Source organism: Phyllopteryx taeniolatus, unplaced genomic scaffold (genome assembly GCF_024500385.1).
Source record: "Phyllopteryx taeniolatus isolate TA_2022b unplaced genomic scaffold, UOR_Ptae_1.2 contig_26, whole genome shotgun sequence".
In the NCBI taxonomy this organism is placed as follows: Eukaryota; Metazoa; Chordata; class Actinopteri; order Syngnathiformes; family Syngnathidae; genus Phyllopteryx; species Phyllopteryx taeniolatus.
In genome coordinates, this window is record NW_026903184.1 from 182,706 (window position 1) to 202,500 (window position 19,795).

A 19,795-nucleotide genomic window follows, 5' to 3' on the forward strand; every position below is an offset into this window, starting at 1 on the left:
AATATAAAATTATATCATTCAAAACACAATCAAAACAGATCTGCTTCTCCTAAAAAAAGAAAAAAAGTTGACTGTGATTGTTGGCTTATACCAAAGTGGGTCAGGAGGAGGAGGGACGGATGAATAGAGGCCAGTCCAGTCCTCATAAGCCCCTACTGGTCCTTGCTGTCATTAATCTGATTATTGTACTCCCTTACTATGTACTTTTACACATAGTGCAAGCACAGTTGCACCAGTATATTTCATTTTTTTCTACATTTCAGTAACATTTGTGATGGTTTCTAAGGCACCCATTAGGGCCTGGAGAATTCCAAACATCTATAAACAGAAGCACTTTGAGATATTTTTTGCCTCAGCTGCTTTTACACTGCCCATATCTACTGTAGCTATGTATCACAGCCCAAGAACAAGTTGTGTTCACTAGCGGTGCCACTATCTGCTTTCCCAAATAAAATGTTATAATTATCTAACTGTATTGCTCCTGATTACAATGTATTTTTGTCTTAGCTTATTTTATTACTGTGTAAATGTCAGTTTTAATTATGGAAAATTTGTGTTGGAACGTCAAACACTGTCTCAACTTAAAACCTTTAAGTTGCTGTATTGGCCAGGCTGCTTTTGAAAAAGAGATCCTTGTCAAGGGTCCAAAATATATTATAATTTATTGCTATACAAATTTTTTTGTATAGCCATTGCTGAGATTTGTGTAGCAATTTTTCAAAACACTATTGTACTCGGCGGCACGGTGAGCGACTGGTTAGAGCGTCAGCCTCACAGTTCTGAGGACCGGGGTTCAATCCCCGGCCCCGCCTGTGTGGAGTTTGCATGTTCCCCGTGCCTGCGTGGGTTTTCTCCGGGCACTCCGGTTTCCTCCCACATCCCGAAAACATGCATTCATTGGAGACTCTAAATTGCCCGTAGGTGTGACTGTGACTGTGAGTGCGAATGGTTGTTTGTTTGTATGTGCCCTGCGATTGGCTGGCAACCAGTTCAGGGTGTACCCCTGCCCGTTGATAGCTGGGATAGGCTCCAGCACGCCCGCGACCCTAGTGGGGAGAAGCAGCTCGGAAACTGGATGGATGGACTGTTCCACTAAGTACGAAATCAGTCTAATTTGATGCTTTCTACCCTAAATTTTAAAACACTTTACTCCATTTATAGAGTCATATTTTGACTATTTGAACATATGTATAGAGAGAATTTTTGTCTTGTGGGAAAGCAGAGTTCCTATTGTAGCCACTCTGCATACTGTTCATGAGTCCATGGTTTCCGATTGTCCGGGGGGCCGTGAAGGTAACAGGATGCGTCTGCGGGAAGTGAGGGAGATGGACATTGGGGAAAATGACAGTTGGCTACCACGCGAATGTTCTTCCCCCTCGTTCTCCCTTGGTGATAACGACACGGTGCCATGGAGGCAATGATTAGTGACATAATGCGTTGACACCGCACACAAAGATAGATTTCACCTCCGAGGCTTGGTAGCCAGGGGGCGTAATAAAATAGTGCGGACCAAGCATCCACCAGTGGTAGCACCAGCAAAGCAGGTAGGTTGGGCGACTGTTCAATGTGGACGCGCCATTTTTTCCTGTTTTTACAATATAGTGGTTATTTCATCAAATTCATTTAAGAAATTTGTACTCAGTGTTACGGCTGGAACGAGTCAGCGTTCAAGTGATTTCCATAACAAAATATGGACATTCCCGAACATTTGACAGCTGTGCTCAATCAGTGATCGCCTAATTGTTTCTAACTCTGCCTGAGACGCAGTTTTAATTTCTGTTATCAATCCACAGTCTTTACATCGAGTTACGAGAATTAAACGGTCCTGTCTTTGTTTTGAGAGCTTCTGAATGCTCAGAATTTTTTTTTTACTTACTGTGAACTTTAAAAACATGCATTGCATATTGTAGCGATGGAAACTGAGGAATGCATCGCCAAAGACCTCATTTTACGTCGCATTTAGTGATGCGATACCAGATATTTCCAACCCTACTTGTCTAAATGGGACCAACGTGGTTAAATAAAGGCAAAATAAAAATACTGGTAAATAAATAAAAAAATTTAAAAAAGGGGTTAAAAATGTTTATTTGCATTCAGGAGAAATCTTTCAAGATGATAAAAATATACTTCAACTATGTTTTATGTTGTTTTAATCCATTGTATTATGCTTATGTCGCTTCAACCCCAAACATTACATGAGCACACCAATGGATTTTCCACTAACATTACGCTAGTTTCGACCCACTGTTCTTACCCAGAAAATATTTTTAAACTGCATTTTCGCAATTAAAAGGTTTTCTGGCCAAGTATTTAATTCGAATCTCTGTGTGATCTACCTGACTGCAAGGTTAGCTTAGCACAGCAACAAGAGGGAAAGTGCGGTCTGGTTTCGAAATTTGACAGAAATTAAAAAGGCCTGTGTATTGTTTTGATCAACTAACCACTGAACATCTTGCTTTATAAAAATGAATTATGGAAAAAAACAAAGGTGCAAAAGGGGTATTAATTGCTGAAGTACCTCTGCCAGTTTGCCTCGTTAAAGAACCCAAGGAATCCAGTGCCAAGTAAAGCTAACCAGTTGCAAACAATGTGGCTCACTGCAATCTTGTAAAGCTTGAGAGGCATTAGTGATTTTGTAGGATGAACAGAGAACAAAATGAGAGTGCCATTAGGTCAGTGAGTTGGCAGAACTTACCTTACCGGAGACGAAAACAGACGGACAGATGTCCCAAAGGATGTCTCCTCAGGCCTGGGAGACAGAGGAGCAAATAAAGCCTGCACAAGCAAAAGATGAGACAGCAGAAAGGAAACTGAATGTTTATTAAACAGCAAAGTAGTAGCATGTAGTTAGAGATAACCCTGCGGAATGACACTAGTTAGGCCCAGGCTGGGTCTGCTGCCCATTATAATGCTCAGAAGTGGTTACAAGGTGACACATTTTGGAAGTCGTAGCAAAAAGCCACAAATAGAGCCTGTCGGTCACGTCTAATGAAAGAGCAAGGCATACCCCAAGCCCTTAAAGGAAGGAGGTCAACGCTGTTAAAGCTTTTGTACTAAAATAACCTGATTTGGCAATGGAGGCAAAAAGACTGCAACAGAGATTCTGAAATTGTAATTTACTGCATATTCTCATTACAGCGGCACGGTGGGCGACTGATTAGAGCGTCTGCCTCACAGTTCTGAGGACCTGGGATCAATCCCGGCACTGCCTGTGTGGAGTTTGCATGTTCTCCCAGTGCCTGCCCGGGTTTTTTCCGTGCACATCCTCCCCCAATCCCAAAAACATGCTTGGTAGGTTAATTGACGACTCTAAATTGCCCGTAGGTGTGAATGTGAGTGCGATTGGTTGTTAGTTTGTAGGTGCCCTGCGATTACCACACTACTTGCCACTTTACCGTATATCTCACAAATTCAGAGCACCATTGTGATCAAAAGATAGAGTACAACCCATGTTGCTTTTGCAACTGTTAATTTCCTTCTGTTCTTGTCCCTTACAAATAACCCAATCAAAATAAAATGGAATTACAGGTTGTCTGTCACCGTGGCCTGCCGCAAATTACAACATCTAAAGCCTGATGATCTACTCCGGTGTTGCAAACAACTCAGCAGCTAGGTGACTTTTACTTCAATCTTATGCCTGTCTCAAGAAATAATAATGTACATGTTTGATGTAATTATAAACATCCATGCTTCATGACATTACTGAGTAAATACTTTTTTTTTTTTTTATTTCTCAATCACTTCAGGTCTATTTGTAGTAATTAAAATTTCTTGTACAGGTTTGTCAAAATCTGTATAAAAAATAAAATAAATAAATAAAATATTTAGGGTTGTGTGTGAAATGCATTTAATAGTTATCTAAACGTGAGATTCTTTCTGAAGGACACTGCAACATCAAGACTGTTTCTGATTGATCAGTTCTTTATTTATAACAATTGAACAATTTCAAAATGGTAGCGGTAAATGTACAGACATTCCTGGAAGTAAATATAAAAAATAAGGTGCAAATAGATTTACAAATATGTATAAAGTAATATAACATGCACTTTTCGACTGGAGCAATGCTTTGAAAATATAAAATGTGGATCCTCCTTGCCTGCTTTGTCTAAATCCTTTATAATGTCCTTGGGGATTTTCCACATTACATACAGTACTGGCGATAGACAGCCTTGGCGGAGTTCTTCTCTCCAGGGTCACGAAGTTCATCAGCTGTTCGGATGTCATTCCACATTCGTCTCGCTCTGCGTAAAACTCCCTCATTCAAGATGGTGACCATGAGGTTTGTCATGTGTCTGCAGTTATGGAAAACACCCATCCTTTGATCAGGGACTGAAGAGTTGGAGGAGCTTCCCAAGATGTCAAACCTTGCATCTGGGGTCACGACGCAAAAATTTGTTGATCACAATATGTGATTACTCTAAACTCAGACTATCAACTCTCTCCTGTAAAGCAAGACATAATGGTGATTGGGTTTTGTGTTTGTGATATTGGCTTTCCATTGTTACAACTATAGCATCTATTCTTTCTGATGTTTACATATAAAAGCAGTTTAAAAAAAATAATAATTAATACCCATCCCATCAACAAAAGATGAATACAATAGGGTACAACTTCTGTTTTCATTCTTGTCCACATACATTTACACGAGTGTGAAACTAATCTTTGTCACGGGCCACATTGTTGTTACGATTTCCCTCAGATGGCCGTTATGACTGGAAATAAATGTTTAATTGACCATTACCAATACATAGACAACAAATTGATGGATAACTCATTTTGACAGCCAAAATCAAGAATAATAGTTTGTTCAGCTATTTTTCAAGTTACTGTGAAAATGGGTTTGGTAACAAAAAATTAATTTGCAACAGCTCAGTATTTTTATATATGACAATTTGAAAGTTTTGTTACAATATTTAGCAAGAATCATGGTAGTTAATTTGCTTTCACCTGTGATTTACAGTTTCTAAAACTGTTTTTGTGTAAATGAGTGTGTACAAATCATGTGAATATTATACAGTGCATAGCGTACCTCCTTGTCTGCTACCCAGAGTTGTACTCGGCCAGGGTTTGTAGTCGGCTGTGGTCATCAGTAGCCGTGCGCTCCTCTTGGAAACTATGAACAACAAAGGATATAAATTCACCACACATTGTCTCTATACTACAGTGTGGAGTATTGATATTTATAGCTTTCATCCAAGCTACTTGTTGCTAAATGGGGCTAATAATTAATTAAATGTAACATTCATGCTAATAACTTTCTAACTATAATGCCACAAGTTAGTTTACCACTTATATACAGTATGACTTTTTTTTTTTTTTTTTCTTTCAACTTACCGGTGAACAAGACATGGCAAAAATAGCAAAGTTGCTTCTACAAGGTGACCACAGGAAAGCCAGCTGGTGACTTCGGGGTGCACGCCTGCAAGGAGCGTGGATTTAGCCGGCGGGGAGGAGTAGTGAAGCAAGGCTACATTCAAATCTTGCTAACAGTTTCAGCACTACACACTGTACCTTTCAGTAAAGTCATTAAATAAATGCTCAACTCTTAATGACAGCATACGCAAAAAGACAAACCATTGTAAAATGTCAAAAGGTGTTTTGTTGGGCTGGTCCTTATATATAGAAAAAAATGCCAAAAAGGAAAAAAGGTATAGCGCGCACACACACACACACACACAGAGCCCTTGTGATGTACTGAGTCTTATACCAGTACAGCATGTCTTATACCAGTAAAACAGGCACACAAACACACACACACCTTCATGTTTCAGTCTCTCAAACAACTGTGCTCCCGCAGTCAAAGTTTATAAAAAGTATTTGTTACAAGTTATCCGGGCCCAAATATAATGAAAGACGTGTAAGAACCTGCTACACAGCCTTCAATTGCCACTATTTCAAACCACGGTGACATACAACCATGCCGAACACGGAAGCAGATTGAAACAGGCCCAGCAGCCACCTCGGACAGCGCAGACAGTTTTAGAAGCTATTGCCTCCCTCCGCAGGTCGATGATCGACTTTGTGGTCGTGTAATCGGACTTGCGGCCGCATGTCTTGGACACTCGGGTGAAGAGAGAGGCGGAGCTGTCAACTGATCAACACCTGGTGGTGAGTTGGCTCCGATGGTGGGGGAAGATGCCGGTCCGACGTGGCAGGCCCAAACGTATTGTGAGGGTCTGCTGGGAACGTCTGGCAGAATCCCCTGTCAGAAGGAGTTTCAACACCCACCTCCGACAGAACTTTGCTCATGTCCCGGTGGAGGCGGGGGACATAGAGTCCGAGTGGACCATGTTCCGCGCTTCCATTGCTGAGGCTACAGATTGGAGCTGTGGCCGTAAGGTGGTCGGTGCCTGTCGTGGTGGCAATCCCCGAACGCGTTGGTGGACACCAACTGTGAGGGATTCCGTCAAGCTGAAGAAGGAGCCTTTTTGGCCTGTGGGACTCCTGAGATAGATGATGGGTACCGGCTGGCAAAGCAAAATTCAGCTTTGGTGGTCCCTGAAGCAAAAACTCGAGCATGTGAGGAGTTCGGTGAAGCCATGGAGAAAGACTTCCGGATGGCTTCGAGGAAATTCTGGTCCACCATCCGGCGTCTCAGGAGGGGGAAGCAGTGCACCATCAACACTGTGTATAGTGGGGATGGGGCGCTGCTGACCTCAACTCGGGATGTTGTGAGTTGGTGGGGAGAATACTTCGAAGACCTCCTCAAGTCCACCGACACGCCTTCTCATGAGGAAGCAGAGTCTGGGTTCTCTGAGGCGGGCTCTCGTATCTCTGGGGTTGAGGTCACCGAGGTGGTTAAAAAGCTCCTCGGTGGCAAGGCCCCAGAGGTGGATGAGATTCGCCCGGAGTTCCTAAAGGCTCTGGATGTTGTGGAGCTGTCCTGGTTGATACGCCTCTGCAACATCGCGTGGACATCAGGGACAGAAGAAGAATCACCTTTTATTGTCATGAACATGCATGCATGCACGCACATGAACTTTTTTCTCTGCATTTAACCCATCACAGTGAACAAATACACATGTTAATGGAACACACTGGAGCAGGGGCAGCTGAAGCACCCGGGGAGCATTTCGGGGTATCAGTGTCTTGTTCGCGGATGGAACAGTCGGGGTCTTGAACCTAGGTCCCCCACGGTGGCAGGCAATGACAATACCAGTACCTCTGGATTGGCAGTCTGGGGTGGTGGTCCCCCTTTTTAAGAAGGGGGACCGGAGGGTGAGTTCCAACTACAGAGGGATCACCCTCCTCAGCCTCCCTGGTAAGGTCTATTCAGGGGTGCTGGAGAGGAGGGTCCATCGGGAAGTCGAATCTCAGATTCAGGATGAGCAGTGAGGTTTTCGTCCTGGCCGTGTAACAGTGGACCAGCTATACCCCCTCAGCAGGGTCCTCGAGGGTGCATGGGAGTTGGCCCAACCAGTCTACATGTGTTTTGCGGACTTGGAGAAGGCGTTCGACCGGGTCCCTCGGGGAGTCCTGTGGGGGGTGCTTCAGGAGCCTGATACGGGCTGTTCGCTCCCTGTACGACCGGTGTCAGAGTTTTGTCCGCATTTCCGGCAGTAAGTCTGACTCGTTTCCGGTGAGGGTTGGACTCCGCCAAGGCAGCCCTTTGTCACCGATTCTGTTCATAACTTTTATGGACAGAATTTCTAGGCGCAGCCGAGGCGTAGAGGGGGTCCGGTTTGGTGGCCTCATTATTGCATCTCTGCTTTTTGCAGATGATGTCGATCTGTTGGCTTCATCAAACAGTGATCTTCAACTCTCACTGGAGAAGTTCGCAGTCGAGTGTGAAGCAGCTGGGATGAGAATCAGCACCTCCAAATCTGAGACCATGGTCCTCAGTCGGAAAAGGGTGGTGTGCCCTCTCCAGGTCGGGGATGAGATCGTGCCCCAAGTGAAGGAGTTCAAGTATCTTGGTGTTCAAGAGTGAGGGAAGAATGGAACGGGAAATTGACAGGCGGATCGGTGCAGCGTCTGCAGTGATGCGGACTTTGTGGTAAAGAAGGAGCTAAGCCGAAAGGCAAGGCTCTCAATTTACCGGTCGATCCATGTTGCTCCCCTCACCTATGGTCACGAGCTGCGGGTCGTGACCGAATGAACAATATCCCGGATACAAGCGGCCGAAATGTGTTACCTCCGCAGGGTGTCCGGGCTCTCCCTTAGAGATAGGATGAGAAGCTCTATCATCCAGGAGGATCTCAGAGTAGAGCCGCTGCTCCTCAACATTTTGGGAGGAGACCCCGGGGACAAACCAGGACACGCTGGAGAGACTAAGTGTGGATGCCTCCCTCCACACTGAACTCCACTCACTCAAGGCAGAGTTTGCGGGCATAATCGACAAAAAGATTGATCGATTCTCAGCCACCATTAAGGGCGAATTGACGTTTAAAACGTGAAACCAATGACGCCATCTCTACCGTTAAAGCTAATGCTACCTTGAAAGCTAACAAGCTAACGGACTTGGACCGCAACACCTCTGCAGTGGCCGACACAATCACAAAGCTGGAACAAGAAGTCGGGCATTTGAACAAAGTGCTGGATCAAGTTTCTGATAAATGCACCGATCTCGAGGGGCGCAGCGGAAACCGGACCTGCGGATTTTGCACGCAAAGGAGGGAGCTGAGAATGGAAAGAAACCTGGAGACTTTGCTGCACAACCTTTGCAAGACGCCCTATCTTTGGAGGAGTGTCTGCTTATTGACAGATGCTACAGACACGTCATATTCTACAAGTAATACAAGGGACGACTTAAAAGCGTACATTGAAAACTTCAACTAATTGGTGGAGATTCTTCCATCCGACGGAACAGGACTATACACACACACACACACATATATATATATATATACACATTCGGTGGGTATGGAAAGTATTCAGACCCCCTTAAATTTTTCACACTTTGTTATATTGCAGCCATTTGCCAAATAATTATTTAAGTTCTTTTTTTTCCTCATTAATATACAACCCCAATTCCAATGAAGTTGGGACGTTGTGTTAAACATAAATAAAAACAGAATACAATGATTTGTAAATCATGTTCAACCTATATTTAATTGAATACATTACAAAGACCGACTGGCTTGAGTGTCAGCCTCACAGTTCTGAGGACCAGGGTTCAATCCCCGGCCCCTGCTGTGTGGAGTTTGCATGTTCTCCCCGTGCCTGCGTGGGTTTTCTCCGGGCACTCGTGTTTCCTCCCACATCCCAACAACATGCATGGTAGGTTAATTGAAAACTCTAAATTGCCCGTAGGTGTGAATGATTGTTTGTTTGTATGTGTCCTGCGATTGGGTGGCAACCAGTTCAGGGCCTCCCCGATGATAGCTGGTGAGGACAAGTGGCTCAGAAAATGGATGGATGGATGGACACAACAAAGACAAGATATTTTATGTTCAAACTGATAAACTTTATTGTTTTTAGCAAATAATCATTAACTTAGAATTTTATGGCTGCAACACGTTCCAAAGAAGATGGGACAGGTGGCAAAAAAGACTGAGAAATTTGAGGAATGCTCATCAAACACCTGTTTGGAACATACCACAGGTGAACAGGCTAATTGGGAACAGGTGGGTGCCATGATTGGGTATAAAAGGAGCTTCCCTGAATTGCTCAGTTATTCACAAGCAAAGATGGGGCGAGGTTCACCTCTTTGTGAACAAGTGCGTGAGAAAATAGTCGAACAGATTAAGTACAATGTTCCTCATCGTACAATTGCAACGAATTTAATGATTTCATCATCGACGGCCCATAATATCATCAAAAAGTTCAGAGAATCATTGCATGTAAACAGCAAGGCCGAAAACCAACATTGAATGCCCGTGACCTTCGATCCATCAGGCGGCACTGCGTCAAAAACCGACATCAATATGTAAAGGATACCACCACATGGGTTCAGGAACACTTCAGAAAACCAATGTCAGTAAATACAGTTCAGCGCTTGAAACTCTACAATGCAAAGCAAAAGCCATTTATCAACAACACCCAGAAACGCCACTGGCTTCTCTGGGCCCGAGTTCATCTAAAATGGACTAATCCAAAGTGGAAAAGTGTTCTGTGGTCCGACAAGTCCACCTTTCAAATTGTTTTTGGAAATTGTGGACACTGTGTCCTCCGGGCCAAAGAGGAAAAGAACCACCCGGACTGTTATGGATCCAAAGTTCAAAAGCCAGCATCTGTAATGGTATGGGGCTGTTTTAGTGACAATGGCATGGGTAATACACCATGGGTGAAGGCACCATTAATGCTGAAAGGTACATACAGGGTTTGGAGAAACATATGCTGCCATCCAAGCAACGTCTTTTTCATGGACGCCCCTGCTTATTTCAGAGAGACAATGCCAAACCACATTCTGGACGTGTTACAACAGTGTGGCTTTGTAGTAAAAGCGTGCGGTAACGAGACTGGCCTGCCTGCAGTCCAGACCTGTCTCCCATTGAAAATGTGTGGCGCATTATGAAGCGTAAAATACGACAACAGAGACCCCGGACTGTTGAACAGCTGAAGCTGTACATCAAGCAAGAATGGGAACGAATTCCACCTACAAAGCTTCAACAATTAGTGTCCTCAGTGCCCAAATTGCTAAAAACAATCAAGTTTATCAGTTTGAACATTAAATATCTTGTCTTTGTAGTGTATTCAATTATAATATAGGTTGAACATGATTTGCAAATCATTGTATTCTGTTTTTATTTATGTTTAACTCAACGTCCCAACTTCATTGGAATTGGAGTTGTACACACAGCACCCCGTATTGACAGAGAAAAAACAGAATTATTGAAATGTTTTCAGATTTATTAAAAAAGAAAAACTGAAATATCACACAAGTATTCAGACCCTATTCTCAGTATTTAGTAGAAGCACTCATAAGTGTGTGTGTTCACTTTGATGGGTAAAATGCGGAGAACAAATTTTGTGTGCATGCATACATGTTCATGACAATAAAGGTGATTCTTCTTCTTCTTCCTCCTCTGGAAGGTGAACCTTAGGCCCAATCTTTAGCAATCTGGAAAAGGTTTTCGTCCAGGATATCCCTGTACTTTACCACATTCATCTTTTCTTCGATTGTAACCAGTCGTCCTGTCCCTGCTTCTGAAAAACACTCCCACAGCATGATGCTGCCACCACCATGTTTCACTGTTAGGACTGTATTGGACAGGTGATGAGCAGTGCCTGTTTTTCTCCACACATCATCTTCTTCTTTTTCTTTCGGCTTGTCCCGTTAGGGGTCGCCACAGCGCGTCATCCTTTTCCATGTAAGCCTATCTCCTGCATCCTCCTCTCGAACACCAACTGCCATCATGTCTTCCCTCACGACATCCATCAACCTTCTCTTTGGTCTTCCTCTAGCTCTCTTGCCTGGCAGCTCCATCTCCATCATCCTTCTACCAATATACTCACTATTTCTCCTCTGGATGTGTCCAAACCATCGAAGTCTGCTCTCTCTAACTTTGTCTCCAAAACATCAAACCTTGGCTGTCCCTCTGATGAGCTCATTTCTAATTTTATCCAACCTGGTCACTCCGAGAGCGAACCTCAACATCTTCATTTCCGCCACCTCCAACTCTGCTTCCTGTTGTCTCTTCAGTGCCACTGTTTCTAATCCGTACATCATGGCTGGCCTCACCACTGTTTCATAAACTTTGCCCTTCATCCTAGCAGAGACTCTTCTGTCACATAACACATCTGATACCTTCCTCCACCCGTTCCAACCTGCTTGGACCCGTTTCTTCACTTCCTCACCACATTCACGATTGCCCTGGATGGTTGACCCCAAGTATTTAAAGTCCTCCACCCTTGCTATCTCTTCTCCCTGTAGCCTCACTCTTCCCACACCACCCCTCTCATTCATGCACATATATTTTGTTTTACTACGGCTAATCTTCATTCCTCTTCTTTCCAGTGCATGCCTCCATCTTTCCAACTGTTCCTCCAGCTGCTCCCTGCTTTCACTGCAGATCAGAATGTCATCTGCAAACATTATGGTCCACGGGGATTCCAGTCTAACCTCATCTGTCAGCATATCCATCACCACTGTCCTGTATTATTCTAACATACTTCTCTGCAACTCCAGACTTCCGCATGCAGTACCACAGTTCCTCTCTGGGTACTCTGTCATAGGCTTTCTCTAGATCTACAAAGACACAATGTAGCCCCTTCTGACCTTCTCTGTACTTTTCCATCAACATCCTCAAGGCAAATAATGCATCTGTGGTACTCTTTCTAGGCATAAAACCATACTGTTGCTCGCAAATACTCACTTCTGTCCTTAGTCTAGCCTCCACTACTCTTTCCCATAACTTCATTGTGTGGCTCATAAACTTTATTCCTCTATAGTTCCCACATCTCTGCACATCACCCTTGTTCTTAAAAATGGGCGCCAGCACACTTTTCCTCCATTCCTCAGGCATCTTCTCACGCGCTAGAATTCTATTGAACAAGCTGGTCAAAAACTCCACAGCCACCTCTCCTAGATGCTTCCATACCTCCACAGGAATGTCAACAGGACCAACTGCCTTTCCATTTTTCATCCTCTTTAATGCCTTTCTAACTTCCCCCTAACTAATCATTCCCACTTCCTGGTCCACCACACTTGCCTCTTCTACGCTCCCTCCTCTCTCATTTTCCTCATTCATCAACTCCTCGAAGTATTCTCTCCATCTATCTAGCACACTACTTGCACCAGTCAACATATTTCCATCTCTATCCTTAATCACCCTAACCTGCTGCACATCCTTCCCATCTCTATCCCTCTGTCTGGCCAGCCTGTATAGATCCTTTTATCCTTCTTTAGTGCCCAACCTGCCATACATGTCATCATATGGCTCTTGTTTGGCCTTTGCCACCTCTACCTTTGTCCTGTGTCGCATCTCAATGTATTCCTTTCGCCTCTCCTCGATCCTCTCAGTGTCACACTTCTTCTTAGCTAACCTTTTTCCTTTTCTGATTTCCTGAGTTACACCACCAAGTCTCCTTCTTTCCTTTTCTGCCAGAAGATACACCAAGTACTCTTCTGCTTGCCTCTCTGATCACCTTGGCTGCAGTGATCCAGTCTTCTGGAAGCTCCTCCTGTCCACCAAGAGCCTGTCTCACCTCTTCCCGAAAAGCTGCACAACACTCGTCCTGTCTCAGCTTCCACCACATGGTTCTCTGGTCTGCCTTTGTCTTTCTAATTTTCCTCCCCACCACCAGAGTCATCTTACACACCACCATCCTATGCTGTCTAGCCACACTCTCCCCTACCACTACCTTACAGTCGGTAACCTCCTTCAGATTACATCGTCTGCACAAAATGTAATCCCCCTGTGTGCTTCTCCCTCCGCTCTTGTAGGTCACCCTTTGTTCCTGCCTCTTCTGGAAAAAAGTGTTCACTACAGCCATTTGCATCCTTGTTGCAAAGTCTACCACCATCTGTCCCTCCAAGTTCCTTTCCTGGATGCAGTACTTAGCCATCACTTCTTCCTCACCCCTATTTCCTGCACCAACATATCCATTACAATCTGCACCAATTACGACTCTCTCTCCGTCTGGGACGCTCAGAACTACTTTGTCTAGCTCCTTCCAGAATTTCTCTTTCACCATAGCCACTAATCACATTACACATAACACCCTCAATTTCAAATTTCAGCCTCATCACTCGATCTGATACTCTATCCACCTCCAAGACATTCTGAGAAAACTCTTCTTTTAAAATAAGCCCGACTTCATTTCTCTTTCCATCTACACCATGGTAAAATAATGTAAACCCTGCCCCTAAACTTCTAGCCTGAGTGCCTTTCCACCTGATCTCCTGGACACACAATATATCAACCTTTTTCCTAATCATCATGTCAACCAACTCCCGAGATTTTCCTGTCATAGTCCCAACATTCAAAGTCCCCACATTCAGTTCTAGGTTCTGTGCTTTCCTCTTCTCTTTCTGCCGAAGAACCGGACTGTGATCTCGGAAAGGTTGTTTCTTGAGACCTCCGTGGCTACTCCTCTTTTCTGCAATATCCAGGCCGGCCGTCTAAAAAAAGTAAGGGAGCCGGTTTATTCAAATTCTCCTGATTTGCTACCAACTTAATTTGTGATATTGTGAAATGAGGAGTGGACCGAAATTTTGTTGAGAATAATCAGGAGCTCAGTAAAGGTGTATCTATCAGTCAGTATTGGTAAAAGCGCGTGTTGGATCGCATCGGATTTGGAATCCGTAGAGTTTAAACGTGTGAGTCTCCGTGAGGGGTTGAGCGGACTCCCCTACGTTGAGTTATTCCGTAGGGTGGAGGTGAGTCTATCAATCACCCCAGAGACGGGGGTCGGTTGGACCGCCCGGTTCGACAAGGCTTGCGAACCCTGTAGAAAATTACAGAAAAAAAAAAAAAAAACATTTTCAAAAATACAAAATAATACAACCCCAATTCCAATTCAGTTGGGACGTTGTGTTAAACTTAAAAACAGAATACAATGATTTTCAAATCATGTTCAACCTATATTGAATTGAATACAATACAAAGACAAGATATTTAATGTTCAAACTGATAGATTTTATTGTTTTTAGCAAATAATCATTAACTTGGAAATTTTATAGCTGCAACACGTTCCAAAAAAGCTGAGACTGTGTCATCTTTGCCACTGTTACATCACCCTTTCTTTTAACAACATTCAATAAACGTTTGGGAACTAAGGACGCCAATTGTTGAAGCTTTGTAGGTGGAATTCTTTCCCATTCTTGCTTGAAGTACAGCTGTTCAACAGTCCGTGGTCTCCGTTGTAATATTTTACGCTTCATAATGCGCCACGCATTTGAAATGGGAGACAGGTCTGGACTGCAGGCAGGCCAGTCTTGTACCCGCACTCTTTTACTACGAAGCCACACTGTTGTAACACGTGCAGAATGTGGTTTGGCACTGTCTTGCTGAAATAAGCAGGGGCGTCCATGAAAAAGTCGTTGCTTGGATGGCAGCAAATGTTTCACCAAAACCAGGATGTACCTTTCAGCTTTAATCGTGCCTTCGCAGATCTGGAAGTTACCCATGCCATTGGCTCTAACACAGCCCCATGCCATCACAGATGCTGGCTTTTGAACTTGCGTCCATAACAGTCCGGATGGTTCTTTTCCTCCTTGGCCCGGAGGACACAATATCCACAATTTCCAAAAACAATTTGAAATGTGGACTCGTCAGACCACAGAACACTTTTGCACTTTGCATCAATCCATCTTAGATGAGCTTGGGCCCAGAGAAGCCGGCGGCGTTTCTGGGTGTTGTTGATAAATGGCTTTTGCTTTGCATCGTAGAGTTTCAAGTTGCACTTACGGATGTAGTGCCAAAGTGTATTTACTGACATTGGTTTTCTGAAGTGTTCCTGAGCCCATGTGGTGATATCCTTTACACATTGATGTTGATTTTTGATGCACTGCCGTCTGAGGGATCGAAGGTCACGGGCATTCAATGTTGGTTTTCGGCCTTGCCGCTTCCATGCAGTGATTTATCCAGATTCTCTGAACCTTTTGATATTATGGATCGTAGATGATGAAATCCCTAAATTCCTTGCAATTGTACGTTGAGGAACATTGTCCTTAAACTGTTCGACTATTTTCTCACGCACTTGTTCCTTTTATACCCAATCATGGCACCCACCAGTTAGCCTGCTCACCTGTGGGATGTTCCAAACAGGTGTTTGATGAGCATTCCTCAACTTTCTCAGTCTTTTTTGCCACCTGTCCCAGCTTTTTTGGAACATGTTGCAGCCATAAAATTTGAAGTTAATGATGATTTGCTAAAAACAATAAAGTTTATCAGTTTGAACATTAAATATCTCGTCTTTTTAGTGTATTCAATTAAATATGGGTTGAACATGATTTTCAAATCATTGTATTCTGTTTTTATTTATGTTTAACACAACGTCCCAACTTGTATGCGTTGTATATAAACTTTGATTTTATCTTTTGTGTGTTTTGATTTGTTATAATGGAGTTTACATGGAAAGGAGAAAATATTAAGATTGATTTCGAGGGTATATCCATCCATCCATTTTCTGAGCCGCTTCTCCTCACTAGGGTAGCGGGCGTGCTGGAGCCTATCCCAGGTGTCATCGGGCAGGAGGCGGGGTACACCCTGAACTGGTTGCCAGCCAATCGCAGGGCACATAGAAACAAACAACCATTCGTGCTCACAGTTATGCCTACGGGCAATTTAGAGTCTCCAATTAATGCATGTTTTTGGGATGTGGGAGGAAACCGGAGTGCCCGGAGAAAACCCACGCAGGCACGGGGAGAACATGCAAACTCCACACAGGCGGGGCTGGGGATTGAACCCGGGTCCTCAGAACTGTGAGGCTGACGCTCTAACCAGTCGGCCTCCGTGCCGCCGATTTCGAGGGTATAGAAGATGGTAAAATTAAATGCAGCCCTATGGGGGGCACAAGTCAGTGCAAACTCGAGGCCGGTCCCAAGCCCGGATAAATGCAGAGGGTTGCGTCAGGAAGGGCATCCGGCTTAAAACCTTGCCAAACAAATATGAGCGTTCATCCAAAGAATTCCATACCGGATCGGTCGTGGCCCGGGTTAACAACGTCCGCCACCGGCGCCGTCAACCTGCAGGGCGCCGTTGGAAATTTAGCTACTGTGGGTCGAAGTCAAAGAAGAAGAAGAGGTGCAAAGCGGGTTCTTCGGCAGAAAGAGAAGAGGAAAACACAGAGCCTAGAACTGAATGTAGGGACTTTGAATGTTGGGACTATGACAGGAAAATCTCGGGAGTTGGTTGATGATTAGGAGAAAGGTTGATATATTGTGTGTCCAGGAGACCAGGTGGAAAGGCAGTAAGGCTAGAAGTTTAGGGGCAGGGTTTAAATTATTTTACCATGGTGTAGATGGGAAGAGAAATGGAGTCGGGGTTATTTTAAAAGAAGAGTTGGCTAAGAATGTCTTGGAGGTGAAAAGAGTGTCAGATCGAGTGATGAGGCTGAAATTTGAAATTGAGGATGTTATGTGTAATGTGATTAGTGGCTATGCCCCACAGGTAGGATGTGACCTAGAGGTGAAAGAGAAATTCTGGAAGGAGCTAGATGATGTAGTTCTGAGCATGCCAGACATAGAGAGAGTCGTAATTGGTGCAGATTGTAATGGACATGTTGGTGAAGGTAATAGGGGTGATGAAGAAGTGATGGGTAAGTACGGCAACCAGGAAAGGAACTTGGAGGGACAGATGGTGGTAGACTTTGCAACAAGGATGCAAATGGCTGTAGTGAACACTTTTTTCCAGAAGAGGCAGGAACAAAGGGTGACCTACAAGAGCGGAGGGAGAAGCACACAGGGGGATTACATTTTGTGCAGACGATGTAATCTGAAGGAGGTTACCGACTGTAAGGTAGTGGTAGGGGAGAGTGTGGCTAGACAGCATAGGATGGTGGTGTGTAAGATGACTTTGGTGGTGGGGAGGAGAATTCGGAAGACAAAGGCAGAGAAGAGAACCATGTGGTGGAAGCTGAGACAGGACGAGTGTTGTGCAGCTTTTCGGGAAGAGGTGATACAGGCTCTCGGTGGACGGGAGGAGCTTCCAGAAGACTGGACCACTGCAGCCAAGTTGATCAGAGAAGCAGGCACGAGAGTACTTGGTGTATCTTCTGGCAGGAAAGGAGAGAAGGAGACTTGGTGGTGGAACCTCACAGTACAGGAAATCATACAAGGAAAAAGGTTAGCTAAGAAGAAGTGGGACACTGAAAGGACCGAGGAGAGGCAAAAGGAATACATTGAGATGCGACACAGGGCAAAGGTAGAGGTGGCAAAGGCCAAACAAGAGGCATATGATGACATGTATGGCAGGTTGGACACTAAATAAGGAGAAAAGGATCTATACAGGCTGGCCAGACAGAGGGATAGAGATGGGAAGGATGTGCAGCAGGTTAGGGTGATTAAGGATAGAGATGGAAATATGTTGACTGGTGCCAGCAGTGTGCTAGCTAGATGGAAAGAATACTTCGAGGAGTTGATGAATGAAGAAAATGATAGAGAAGGGAGAGTAGAAGAGGCAAGTGTGGTGGACCAGGAAGTGGCAATGATTAGTAAGGGGGAAGTTAGAAAGGCATTAAAGAGAATGAAAAATGGAAAGGCAGTTGGTCCTGATGACATTCCTGTGGAGGTATGGAAGCATCTAGGAGAGGTGGCTGTGGAGTTTTTGACCAGCTTGTTCAATAGAATTCTAGTGCGTGAGAAGATGCCTGAGGAATGGAGGAAAAGTGTACTGGTGCCCATTTTTAAGAACAAAGGTGATGTGCAGAGCTGTGGCAACTATAGAGGAATAAAGTTGATGAGCCACACAATGAAGTTATGGGAAAGAGTAGTGGCGGCTAGACTCAGGACAGAAGTGAGTATTTGCGAGCAACAGTATGGTTTCATGCCTAGAAAGAGTACCACAGATGCATTATTTGCCTTGAGGATGTTGATGGAAAAGTACAGAGAAGGTCAGAAGGGGCTACATTGTGTCTTTGTAGATCTAGAGAAAGCCTATGACAGAGTACCCAGAGAGGAACTGTGGTACTGCATGCGGAAGTCTGGAGTGGCAGAGAAGTATGTTAGAATAATACAGGACATGTACGAGGGCAGCAGAACAGCGCTGAGGTGTGCTGTAGGTGTGACAGAATAATTTAAGGTGGACTTGGGACTGCATCAGAGATCAGCCCTGAGCCCCTTCCTTTTTGCAGTGGTGATGGATAGGCTGACAGATGAGGTTAGACTGGAATCCCCGTGGACCATGATGTTTGCAGATGACATTGTGATCTGCAGTGAAAGCAGGGAGCAGCTGGAGGAACAGTTAGAAAGATGGAGGCATGCACTGGAAAGAAGAGGAATGAAGATTAGCCGAAGTAAAACAGAATATATGTGCATGAATGAGAGGGGTGGTGGGGGAAGAATGAGGCTACAGGGAGAAGAGATAGCAAGGGTAGAGGACTTTAAATACTTGGGGTCAACCGTCCAGAGCAATGGTGAGTGTGGTCAGGAAGTGAAGAAACGGGTCCAAGCAGGTTGGAACGGGTGGAGGAAGGTGTCAGGTGTGTTATGTGAAAGAAGAGTCTCTGCTAGGATGAAGGGCAAAGTTTATAAAACAGTGGTGAGGCCACCCATGATGTATGGATTAGAGACAGTGGCACTGAAGAGACAACAGGAAGCAGAGCTGGAGGTGGCGGAAATGAAGATGTTGAGGTTCGCTCTTGGAGTGACCAGGTTGGATAAAATTAGAAATGAGCTCATCAGAGGGACAGCCAAGGTTCGATGTTTTGGAGACAAAGTTAGAGAGACCAGACTTCAATGGTTTGGACACGTCCAGAGGAGAAATAGTGAGTATATTGGTAGAAGGATGATGAGGATGGAGCTGCTAGGCAAGAGAGCTAAAGGAAGACCAAAGAGAAGATTCATGGATGTCGTGAGGGAAGACATGATGGCAGTTGGTGTTCGAGAGGAGGATGCAGGAGATAGGCTCTCATGGAAAAGGATGACGCGCTGTGGCGACCCCAAACGGGACAAGCCGAAAGGAAATAGGAGCAAAAAAAGGAAATTCCAGGGGCGCCTAATGGTTTGTTCTCAACATCCACACCAACGTATGTATACTCCTTTTAGTGTGACTATGTTTAAGTGAAAAACCTCCTCCCCCTACTGGGGGAGGTGCAATTCTTATGCAAATATTTACTGACGCTACATAGGGAATTGCGTTGGCAATGGGTGACTTGAGGGCCACTGTAGGAACAAAACTGACACATCAGGAGCTTCGGTCCCTGGAAGACATCGCTGACACTACTGAATATCACGACGATCATCCTCTGG

General features: G+C 44.5%; 1 protein-coding gene across 8 annotated transcripts in view; it reads right to left on the bottom strand.

Moving 5' to 3' along the window:
* pacsin3 (protein kinase C and casein kinase substrate in neurons 3) overlaps positions 1-19,795 on the bottom strand; it is a 102,804-nt gene that overhangs the window by 79,192 nt on the left and 3,817 nt on the right. For 2 of the 8 annotated variants that reach the window (XM_061765138.1, XM_061765140.1), the window contains 2 exons: positions 5,335-5,419; positions 5,030-5,113 (listed from right to left, as the gene is read on the bottom strand). The exons of 1 other annotated variant lie outside the window; for it this stretch is intronic. In XM_061765138.1, coding sequence (XP_061621122.1) covers positions 5,030-5,087 — 58 coding nt within the window. In that variant the 5' untranslated portion in view covers positions 5,088-5,113; positions 5,335-5,419. Of the gene's footprint in view, positions 1-2,695; positions 2,776-5,029; positions 5,114-5,334; positions 5,420-19,795 lie in introns of those variants that run through there. 5 more of the 8 variants (XM_061765143.1, XM_061765147.1, XM_061765139.1 and 2 more) reach the window with 5 other exon arrangements.